The 12,319-nt window shown below is 43.6% G+C and overlaps 1 protein-coding gene across 4 annotated transcripts in view; it reads left to right on the forward strand.

Moving 5' to 3' along the window:
• Positions 1-8,219, forward strand: part of LOC122559980 (phospholipid transfer protein) — a 59,233-nt gene extending 51,014 nt beyond the window's left edge. For all 4 annotated transcript variants that reach the window (XM_043710099.1, XM_043710101.1, XM_043710098.1 and 1 more), the window contains exons 14-16: positions 665-728; positions 4,995-5,071; positions 6,297-8,219. In XM_043710099.1, the coding sequence (XP_043566034.1) occupies positions 665-728; positions 4,995-5,071; positions 6,297-6,404 (249 nt within the window). In that variant the 3' untranslated portion in view covers positions 6,405-8,219. The remainder of the gene's footprint in view (positions 1-664; positions 729-4,994; positions 5,072-6,296) is intronic.
• Positions 8,220-12,319: the final 4,100 nt, after the last annotated feature.

A 12,319-nucleotide genomic window follows, 5' to 3' on the forward strand; every position in this document is an offset into this window, starting at 1 on the left:
CGCAGAGGGTGGTACGTGTATGGAATGAGCTGCCAGAGGATGTGGTGGAGACTGGTACAATTGCAACATTTAAGAGGCATCAGGATGGGTATATGAATAGGAAGGGTTTGGAGGGATATGGTTTGGGTACTGGCAGGTGGGACTAGATTGGGTTGGGATATCTAGTCGGCATGGACAGGTTGGACCGAAGGGTCTGTTTCCATTTGTGAGCAGATTTGTAGCTCGGGTGCTCGTTGCTGTGGTTCTGTTCGCCGAGCTGGAAGTTTTTGTTGCAAACGTTTCGTCCCCTGGCTAGGCGACATCATCAGTGCTTGGGAGCCTCCTGCGAAGCGTTTCCGTGCTGTACATCTCTATGACTCTATGACTGGACAGTGACAGGAAAGGATTAAACTGGACAGTGACAGACTGGGGTAGACTGGACAGTGACAGGACAAGAATAGACTGGTTAGTGACAGAACTGGGGTAGACTGGACAGTTTCAGGGCAAGAATTGGATCATGAGTCTGACCAGCATCATGCTGTTTAAAAGTTATAGATAACGTTGTGAACGGAGACCCTCCATAGTACAGGCCAGCAGGTGGTAGCAGTGCATTACTAAGACTATGAATGGTTTGATGTTTTATCACAGTTAGAACATGATCTGACAGATCCTTTTACTCTTTCAGCTGATTCCTCTCCAAACTCCAATCAAGGCTCTGGTGCACTTTAGTGTCATGCCAATTATCAATGGTAAGTGTTGTACTCTTGTGTGACAATGGTTAAATATTCACACACTCAGCACAGTGTCAGTTTTCAGTGGTGTGGCTAACTGCTGGTGAAGTGCCTTCAAACTGAAACAATGTGTTGGTGAGTTATACACTTGCTGGTGGAACAATGATTGCGCTGCGAGGCTAGGTGGTGTTTGTAGACCTGCACAGACAGTGGGTATCTGTTTCAACCTTTTAAAATGCCCCTTGCGCTTGTGCAAAATCCCAAGTATAACCTGGAGCAGCCAGTGAAGGTGTATAAACAAATAGGTTCCCTTCACTGCAGTGTGGCATTGTGAAGCACACTGCTTAACACGTGGCCTGTATTCAATGGAGTATCGAACAATGTGATCATAGAATCCGTACAGTCTAGAAAGAGGCCATTCAACTCGTCAAGCTTACACCAGCCTTCTGGAGATCATCCCACCTAGACTCACCCCCTCAACCCTATCCCTACATTCCCCATGGCTAATCCACCTAGCCAGCACATCCCTGAACACTGTGGGCAATTTTAACATGGCCAATCCACCTAACCTACCCATCTTTGGCCTGTGGGAGGAAGCCAGAGCACTCAGAGGAAACTCATGCAGACATGGGGAGAACATGCAAACTCCACACATTCCAGGACATCACAGCAGAGTATTGAGAGCAGAGAACCTCCACTTTTGTTTTCCACTCCACAGAACTTCTCTCCCAGGGGTTGCTGAAGAAGTTTATACTGAGCCCAGAATAGTCTTGCCAGTGGCTAACCCTGAAGGCAAACTGGATACTAAGATTCAATATTGCAGCACCTTTTTGGATTGAATCAAAGGATCATAGGATTTTATAGCAGAGCATTTAGAAAGCAGTAGCAGAATCAGACAGAGTCAGCATGGATTTATGAAGGAGAAATTAGATTTGACAAATCTGTTGGATTTCTATGAAGGTGTAACTCGTAGAGTTCACAAGGGGGAGCCAGTCGATGTGATATATTTAGACTTTCAGAAAGCATTTATAGAGAGAGCTAAGAAGAGCCAGGAGGGGACATGAGAAGTTATTGCCAGATAGGATCAAGGAAAACTCTAAGGCTTTCTATAGCTATACCAGGAGTAAAAGAATGACTAGAGTAAGATCAGAGCCAATCAAGGAAATTAGTGGGAAGTTGTACATGGAGTCAGAGGAGATGGGGAAGTGCTAAATGAATATTTTTTTGTCAGTATTAACACTGGGAAAAGACAATGTTGTCGAGGAGAAAACTGAGATACAGGCTACTAGACTAGAAGGAATTGAAGTTCACAAGGAGGAGGTGTTAGCAATTCTAGAAAGTGTGAAAATGGGATTTATCCCAGGATTCTCTGGGAGGCCAGGGATGAGATTGCAAAACCTTTATGTCATCATTTTCCACATGAATAGTGCCAGAAGACTGGAGGATAGCAAATGTTGTCCCCTTGTACAAGAAAGGGAGTAGAGACAACCCTGGAAATTATAGACCAGTGAGCCTTACTTCAATTGTGGGTAAAGTGTTGGAAAGGATTATAAGAGAAAGGATTTAATATCATCGAGAAAGGAATAATTTTATTAGGGATAGTCAACACAGTTTTGTGACTGTTGGTCGTGCCTCACAAACCTTATTGAGTTCTTTGAGAAGGTGACCAAACAGGTGGATGAGAGTAAAGTGGTTGCTATGATGTATATGATTTTCGTAAGGCATTTGATAAGGTTCCCCATGGTAGGCTACTGCACAAAATATAGAGGAATGGGATTGAGGGTGATTTGACGGTTTGGATCATAAATTGGCTAGCTAAAAGAAGACAGAGGGTGGTGGTTGATGGGAAATGTTCACCCTGCAGTTCAGTTACCGCAAGGATTTGCTTTGGGTCCACTGCTGTTTGTCATTTTTATAAATGACCTGGATGAGGGCGTAGAAGGATGGATTAGTGAATTTGCAGATGACACTAAAGTCAGTGGAGTTGTGGACAGTGCAGAAGGATGTTGCAGGTTACAGGGGGACATAGTTAAGCTGCAGAGCTGGGCTGAGAAGTGGCAAATGGAGTTTAATGTATAAACATGTGAGGTGATTCACTTTGGGCTAATGGTAAGATTCTTGGCAGTGTAGATAAGCAGGGAGATCTCTGTGTTCATGTACATAGATCCCTGAAAGTTGCTACCCAGGTTGATAGAGTTGTTAAGAAGGCATATGGTGTTAAGAAGGCATATGGTGTGTTAGCTTTTATTGGTAGAGGGACTGAGTTTTGGAGCCATGAGGTTATGCTGCAGCTGTACAAAACTCTGGTGTGGCTACACTTGGAGTATTACGTGCAGTTCTGGTCACTGTGTTATAGGAAGGATGTGGAAGCTTTGGAAAGGGTTCAGAGGAGATTTACTAGGATGTTGCCTGGAATGGAGGGAAGGTCTTATGAGGAAAGGCTGAGGGACTTGAGGCTGTTTTCATTGGAGAGAAAAAGATTGAGAGGTGACTTAATTGAGACATACAAGATAATCAGAGGATTATATAGGGTTGACACTGAGAGTTTTTTCCTCAGATGGTGATGGCTAGCATGCGGGGACATAGCTTTAAATTGAAGGGTGATAGATATAGGACAGATGTAGGAGGAAGTTCCTTTACTCAGAGAGTAATAGGGATATTGAACACACTGTCTGCAACAGTAGTAGATTCGCCAACGTTAAGGGCATTTAAATGGACATTGGATAGACATATGGGTGAAATTGGAATAGTGTTGGATAGATGGGCAGTCTGTACTGCGCTGTAATGTTCTATGTTCTATGTTTGACAGAGTCACGCATAAGAGATTATTGTGCAAAATTAAAGTGCATGGGAGGTGGGAAGTGCATTGAGGTGGATAGAAAATGGTTGACAGAGAGGAGACAAAGAGTAGGAATTAATGGGTCCTTTTCAAATTGGCAGGTAGTAACTAGTGGGGTGCCACAGGGATCGGTGTGAGGACCCCACCTATTCACAACATATATCAATGATTTGGATGAGGGCACAAAATGTAACATCTCAAAGTTTGCAGATGATACCAAGTTGGGTGGGAGGGTGAACTGTGACAAGGATGTAGAGATCCTTCGGCCTGATCTAGACAGGTTGGGTGAGTGGGCAAATCAACAGTAGATGCAGAATAATTTGGATAAATGCAAGGTTATTCACTTTGGAAGAAAAAACAAGAAGGCAGATTACCGCCTGAATGGGTGTAAATTGGGAGACGGGAGTGGGCAGAGGGACCTGGGTGTCCTTGTGTACCAGTCGCTGAAGGTAAGCTTGCAGGTACAGCAGGCAGTAAAGGAAGGCAAATGGTATGTTGGTCTTCATTGCGGGAGGTTCTGAGTACAGGAGCAGGGATGTGTTGTTGCAGTTATACTGGGCCTTGGTGAGGCCACACATAGAATATTGTGTGCAGTTTTGGTCTCCCTTTCAGAGGAAGGACGCTCTTGCTCTCAAGGGAGTGCAGTGAAGGGTTACCAGGCTGATTCCAAGGATAGTGAGACTGATATATGAGGAAAGATTGACTGGGTTAGGATTATTTTCACTGGAGTTCAGATGAGTGAAGGGGGGGATCTCATAGAGACTTATAAAATTCTAACAGGACGAGACAGGGTAGATGCAGGGAGGATGTTCCTGATGGTGGGTGTGTCCAGAACCAGGGGTCACAGTCTGAAGATTCGGGGTAGGCCATTTAAAATGGAGATGAGGAGACATTTCTTCACCCAAAGAGTGGTGAGCCTATGGAATTCATCACCACAGGAAGTAGTTGACGCCAGTACATTGAATGTATTCAAGAAGTGGCTAGAAATAACCCTTGGGGCAAATGGAATCAAAGATTATGGGGCGAAAAAGGATTAGGCTATTGAGTTAGACGATTGGCCATAATCGTGATGAGTAGTGGAGCAGGTTCGAAGGGCCGAATGGGCTCCCTTTGCTCCTATCTTCTATATTTCTATTTCAATACTGCAGCAGGTCATTTGGCCCATTACACCTTTACCAACTCTCTGGGAGAGCAACTTAGTTACTCCCATTCCCCTGTCATTTCCCCATCTTCCTACAGATCTTCCTCTTCAGATAATTCTCCGTTTCCCCTTTGTTAGCCATCATTCAACCCCAAACCATTAGCACTGATAGTCCCCTGGAAAGTGTAACAACATGTGTCCAGTCCCCAACAGTCAGGGACATGTAAGGAAAGTGAATGGGCAAACTCAGCCTCCAATGCATGAATTGACAGTCACTTGTGTTTTTATTCCACTCTCTGTTTAGAACGGACTCAGGAAGGAGTGCAGATCCCTCTCCCAGAAGGAATTGACCTGATCAATGAGACAATGAGAAACCATATGGTGGGTATTCTGAAACCTCTAGTGTGCTAATTGTTTACCTGAATCTGTCAGTGGGTTTGTGAAGTCTCATTTGGAACAGTTAGAGTCAGAGGGCTGTACAGCAAGGAAACAGACTCTGTAGTCCAACTCGTCCATGCCAACTAGATGTACTAATTAATTTAGTCCTATTTGCCAGCATTTGGCCCATATCCCTCCAAACCCTTTCTATTCATGTACTCATCCAGGTGCTTTTTAAATGTTATAATTGTACCAGCCTCCACCAGTTTGTCTGTCAGTTCATTCCGTACACGCACCACCCTCTGTGTGAAAAAGTTGTCCCTCAGGTCCCTTTTATATCCTTCTTCTCTCACCCTAAACTTAACCTCACCCCTACCCTGAGGAAAAGACCTAATTCATCCTATCCATGCCCCTCATGATTTTTTAAACCTCTACAAGGTCACCCCTCAGCCTCTGACACTCCAGGAAAAATAGACCCAGCTTATTCAGCCTCTCCCTGTTGCTCAAATCCTCCAACCCTGGCAAAGTTTCACAACATTTTTCTATATTCTGTTAGCTTAGATCTGGACTATGTGTTGATTATTCTGTATCCAGTACCGTACAATACCCCATCCTGTCTAGTACTTCATACATGTTAGTATAATGTAGCTGCTATATTAAAGGCCGTGCTAAAGGTCACGCCAGTGTGCAAATGGATTGCTGGAGCTTCCATAGAATTCAACATCAATCCCTGATCTGGAAATAAAAACCCTATTTATAAACCAGGTCAGGAGAGGCGAGGGGAGTACAGGGTGGGGGGACAAGGCATTTGGATATGGAGGAGTTGTGGCAGGCCAAGGAATTGGATATGGGATTGGGCTGGGCATTGGGAAGGAGGTTCAGATTGAGGGATGGTTTTTGGGGAAGCCCTGGGAGCTGCCCGGTTAAAATCCACAGGCACAGCTGGAAAGGCATTTCCCTCTTACTCAGCTCCAGTTAGCTCCTCAGTCCCTGACACCCATGAGGCCTGGCCAGTCAGTGTGGCATCGGAACAGCTTGGACAGGTGAGGGGCAGAGCCTTCTGATCAGAGCTACATCACTGGGGCCTGGAGAGTCAGGTAGTCACTCTTTCCAGCTTAGCAACCTTCCGTCATTGCAACTGAAGCTGTAGTTAGGTTCTTGATTTTTAAACATTTTTTCAAACAGATTAAGTTTAATAAAGGGATTAATTGTTCTTTGTAATTCCCAGGGCTTTCTGTCAATTGGAGCAGACTTACATTTTTACAAAGGCCTGAGAGAGGTTATTAATATGAATAAGCAGATACTCTCTTCAAACAACTCAACTGTCAGCAACTAGGATCCACACTGAGAAGAATTGAGACGTCCATGTAGCGTACAAAGACCCTCAGCTGTATTACTACTTAAGCATTATTCCTGTATTTTATTAACCTAGCACTGGCCAGTAGACCTGTTCACTTTGTTTTAACACGTGTTGGGGATGATTATCCGTTGCCTTGGACAAAGTGTAGAGACAAACAGCTCAAGCCTTTATTGCGCACTGGACGAGAGATGGTAATCCAAGTGTAAGCTATTGATTATTTATTATTATTATTATCTGCTGGTGGGGTTTCATCTTTGTAAATCAATAGGCTGCTGTCATTTAACACTGCGCCACACCTTATAATCATAACACCATCTCCAAACCCTGGACTCACCCTCAGGTACAGTACACACAGGGTAAAAGGTCACAATTCATATTTAGGTGACAGTCTAGGGTTCCTACATCAGCATTTCATCACTATGCCAACATAGCTAACGTATTACGATGGGGTCAGCCAAGAACCACGCTACAGCCCTTATCAAGCATAAAATCAACCTTGTAACTCTCAGTGTTAAATACATTACATTAAAATTCACATCAAAAGACTCTAAGAACACTCACTGTGCAAATGATGCAAAAGACGTCTTTTTGTCTCCTAGGTAATGCACATTGTCATTTTCAGATGCATGTTCAATGGTACAATGTCATATTGAATACTGGATATTACAGACAGTTAAAAGTGAGATGACTTATCAGAACAGTGACCTCCCAAAACAGGTATACATGCAATTAATGGACCTGATTTCTGATATGTGGGCCTGAAGACATTGCTCCATTCACAGTCTATTGTTAATGGAGACATAACCTGGTGAGCAATACTTATTGGAAGCTCTGCCTCATGAAATCCCTGAGCCATCTCTATAGAAGGATATCTTTCTCTGGAAGCTTTCATGTTGGGGAGAAGATGGCATGAACCTTGATAGGCAACTCTGTGTTAAACATCACCGGTGTGGATCTCAATCATGAATAGAGCCCTGAAGTTCCACAGTGAATCCTAGTCTCCTGCCATAGCTCCAGGAATCAGGGAAAATGCTCTCCTGCCTAATTACTGGGGCACACTGAGCAATGTGTCACATGTCAAAGTGCAATTTCCCTTAATCAATGGGAAGAGGCAAGAACCAAGCAGAACTTTGTTTAGATGATACGCTTCCCCTTGTTCATTTTTGGCCTTTTTATTTATTTCAACTTTATTTCTTTCCTGCATTTTTTTTTTTTACTTTTCAATGTGAAGGATGTCAAGACAATGAAATCATTCCCATTTTGGAGACCCACATCAGCTCCAGCCACTGTGTGTCATTGTTCCAGTTCCCACAACAAGCATCATTTGCCAGCTCTCTGAGTGAGATTAAGCCAATTTAAGCACCACAATCAGGGTTAACCCTGCTCAAACTTGTAAAATGTAGGACACACAAACAGCCAGTATATCGAATTGGAGTCACAAAGATCAAAGACCATCTTTAGCCCTTGCTTGACTGGGGAAGTGGTATGCAGAGATGTTAAATTGATGTGTTGTATATTCTATGTAATGGGTACTTATAAGTAAAATATTTCATGTTCTTAATAATTCTGGTAATACCACACTAATAGATAATTCTGTAATATTTCTGGATAAGTTATTCCAAGTACTAGTTGTACGGAAAGCCATTCTAAGTGTATTCAGTGTAGCTGTAAACCATTTAGTATTTCAATGTGTATTAATTGCACATAGTGGTGTAACTTACCCCTATATATTCACACAACTGTATCACTAGCTGTTTAATAAAGACAGTTACATTGTCAGTGTATCTGAAATCATGCCTTACTTTGTGAGTATCAGAACCAGGGTGAAGGGCTGCAGCCAATCCTCTCTGTCCACCACAATGTGTGTAAGATTTTGTGGGGATATTTATTCAGTAATTTAATACTGCGCTTGTGGAAATGCAACAATCTTTAATGTGGCCACACCACTGCAATCACTATTTTATACAGAGACCCAGTATAAGGCAAAGTTAAATAGGAACACATCTTCAAACAGACAGTACTTACATCTCACAATGTTGGACTGTAATTGTTCTGCACATGAGACTTTAAACAGTTAATCACTCCAATGAGCTGGCTAGCTCAGTTAGTAAAACATGAGACTCTTACTCATAGGGTCATCAGTTTAAATTCATGCTGGTTGCATTGTTTTGATTTCTTTAGAATTGAGGCTGGGTTACTAAGAGTGGTCAAGGCTGACATGGACAGATTTTGATCAATAAGGGAATCAAAGGTTAGTGGAAAAGGCAGGGAACTGGAGTCAAGGATGGTCGGAATAGCTACATCCACAATGAATTGCAGGACAAACTCGATGGGCCAAATGGCCTACTTCTGTTCCTGTATCTTAGAGTCATAAAGTTATACAGCACGGAGCCAGATCCTCCACTCCAAGCCATCCATGCTATCCACATACAGGGCAACCCCCATAGCCGCGGAATCATTTTCTGTGGTTTCAGTTACCCACAGTTTACTGCTGCCTGAACATATTATAGGGAACCTTCCAGAACCAGGGACCGGGGGCTGCCGGGAAGGTAAATTTCCCATTAAAATGAATGGGATTGCTCCTACCCACAGTTTTGGGCTTCCACAATACGTTCATGAACATATGCCCCGCAGGTACTGGGGGAGCTACTGTATCCTAACTGAATCTAGTTCCATTTGCAGCATTTGGCCCATATCCCTCTAAACCTTTTTTATTCATATACCCATCCAGATGCCTTTTAAATGTTGTAATTGTACCAGCCTCCACCATTTCCTCTGGCAGCTCGTTCCCTACACGCACCACCCTCTGCGTGAAAAAGTTACTCCTCCATTCCCTTTTAAATCTTTCCCCTCTCACCTTAAACCTATGCCCTCTAGTTTTGGACTCCCTGACCCTGGGAAAAAGACCTTGTCTATTTACCCTATACAGGCCCCTCATGATTTTATAAACTCCTATAAGGTCACCCCTCAGCCTTTGAAGCTCCAGGGAAAATAGCCCCAGGCTATTCAGCCTCTCTCTATAGCTTACACCCTTCAAGCCCGGTAACATCCTTGTAAATCTTTTCTGAACTCATTCACATTTAACACCAGCTTTCTTATGGCACGGAGACCAGAACTGAGCACAGTATTCCAAAAGTGGCCGAACCAATGTCCTGCACAGCTGCAACATTACACTCAATGCAGTGTCCAATACAGGCAAGTGTACCAAACGTCTTCTTTACAACCCTGTCTACCAGCAACTCCACTTTCAATGAACTATGAAACAGCACCTCAAGATCTCTTTGTTCGGCAACACTCCCTAGGGTCCTACCGTTAAGTGTATATTCATATACATTACTTATATTCATATTCATTACTTGCCTTATCTTACGGAGTATTTTCAGTGCAGCCAGTAGTTTGAACCCTAAAGGATAAAATAAAAATACTTGGATCTTGGAAATCTGAAACAGACACAAAGAATGCAGGGTAAAAACAATGACTGCAGATGCTGGAAACCAGAGTCTAGATCAGAGTGGTGCTGGAAAAGCACAGCAGTTCAGGCAGCATCCGAGGAGCAGGAAAATCAACGCTTCGGGCAAAAGCCGTTCAGGTATTCCTGATGAAGGACTTTTGCCCGAAACGTCGATTTTACTGCTCCTCGGATGCTGCCTGAACTGCTGTGCTTTTCCAGCACCACTCTGATCTAGGCAAAGAATGCTGGAGAAACTCAGCAGATCTGGCAAGATGCGTGGAGATACAGGGTTAATGTTTCCACTCCAGTATCACATCTTCAGAACAGGTCAATGTTCGGAAGAAGGGTCATATTGGGTTCAAAACTTTTACCTTATTCCTGTCTCCACAGATGCCGCCAATTCTGCTGAATTTCTCCAACATTCTCTGGGTCTGAGTACTAAAGAAGGTGCTTTGTTAGGATTCTTTTACTGTACTGCACTGTAATTGAGTACTGGCTGTCACTGTCATACTGATACCATCAGCTGATTTGGGCATGAAGGTGTGAATTTCTGCAACTGCTGCTTTTCATGAAATTGAAATGCTTCAGCAACAGGCCTTTGGTCATATGAACCAGGGTATCCCACAAGGCAGTGGGATCCTGCGGGGGGGGGGGGTGAGATCCCCTTTTTTGGTGTCATTCTGCCTCCTCATTAAAGTGTTTTATCTCAAAACGTGATGCAGCTAAATGGAGATGTCGTCACCATTTCAAACGATTGGTAGCGAGTTCCTTTTGGTCATTAATGTCGAACCGGTCCAGCTTCAAGGAGACCTCCAAAGTGTTTCTGAAGCATTTTCTTTGCTCTCTCTCTCTCGAATGCTGAACATTCAGGAGTTGAAGGAACAAGAAGCAATAAAGGAGACACCTTTCAGCCAACTGGACACAGTGTCCAGTCAAAGTGGACTGAATTCAGGAGCTTGTCTGAATTCCTGGGAGCAATGTTCAAGGTGAACATTTGCTTCTGTTTGACAGTCCTCAGAGGTGACTGAGTTTTCCATCAAGATAATGTTTTTTACTGACACCAGAAGGTAGTTGAGTTTTGATGAGGTGAATAGTCACTGTCTGGTAGTATGGGGTTTATCACACATCCTTGTTTGACCCTGGTCTGGATTTTGAAGACGCCTATTTCAGATCTCCCACTTGAAACATTTGCAGTCATGACGCAACTGCAGAACTGTGCTGAAATTTCTTGGCCATTCAAGTCCTTCAGCACAATCGAGAGTTTAATGATTTACTAAGTCAAGTGTTTTTGGATGATATTGAGAGTTTGTGCTGTTGCTGTCCTTGATGTTCTTCTAGGATTTATCTGGGAATGAAGACTGCTTCAACTCCTCAGGAATATCCAAGCCACACCAAGTCTCAGGGAGGAATTCCTCAGTCACAGGAAGAAAGCAACTCAGGAGAACGTGGGTTATGTTTTCCCTGTGACAAACGAGAAGGAAACTCCTCAAGGAGTTTAGCTCTGATATGATTAGCTCTGATTTTGAAGATGGTTCCAGTCGCATTCCCAGTGCGAATTTGATTTCTTTCCAGGCTGAGTGCGTGAATTCTGGCATGTAGATAAACACAGAGTATTACTGACCCTAGGATAAGGCTCATCAGCCACACAAGGACCCATGACCAATGACAGAGTTTCCAAGGTGGACAATCATATTTGTCAGTGAATGATCGCCAACAATGGGGATATGAGAACAGACAACATTAGTAGGGGAAACAGACTGATTGGACCCATGCACAGGAGGGCCCAAGGTGAGATATTGAGAAAGATGGTGGAGGTCTGAAGAGTGTTGATGGGCAGAGGGTTCTCAACTCCTGACAGCAACAAGGATGGCTAGTCTGGGAAGAGCTGCTTTGGGTAAACTGGTCTCCATCTGGAGACAGAGATAGAGACAGATTCTTAGGTTCCCTGGAGACAATACAGTGAGAGACATCTGTAATATAATGGGAATGTGATCAGTGAAGCACAGTGCTGGCACCAGTCTGGATTACAATGCTGATGAGTTGTTTTCATTCAAATCCCTTCCAATTCATTTTGAAGCTTTGATGAGGATATGAGAATGTGGACACACTGATTCTCAATCTTTCATTCACTAGTTGGAGAGTCACTCATTCACTAGTTAGTAAGTTTGCAGATGACATCAAAATTGGAGGTGTAGTGGACAGCGAAGAGGGTTACCTCAGATTACAACAGGATCTGGACCAGATGGGCCAATGGGCTGAGGAGTGGCAGATGGAGTTATTTTCAGATAAATGCGAGGTGCTGCTTTTTGGGAAAGCAAATCTTAGCAGGACTTATACATTTAATGGTAAGGTCCTAGGGAGTGTTGCTCAACAAAGAGACCTTGGAGTGCAGGTTCATAGCTCCTTGAAAGTGGAGTCGCAGGTAGACAGGATAGTGAAG

The sequence above is a fragment of the Chiloscyllium plagiosum genome, chromosome 20 (genome assembly GCF_004010195.1).
Source record: "Chiloscyllium plagiosum isolate BGI_BamShark_2017 chromosome 20, ASM401019v2, whole genome shotgun sequence".
In the NCBI taxonomy this organism is placed as follows: Eukaryota; Metazoa; Chordata; class Chondrichthyes; order Orectolobiformes; family Hemiscylliidae; genus Chiloscyllium; species Chiloscyllium plagiosum.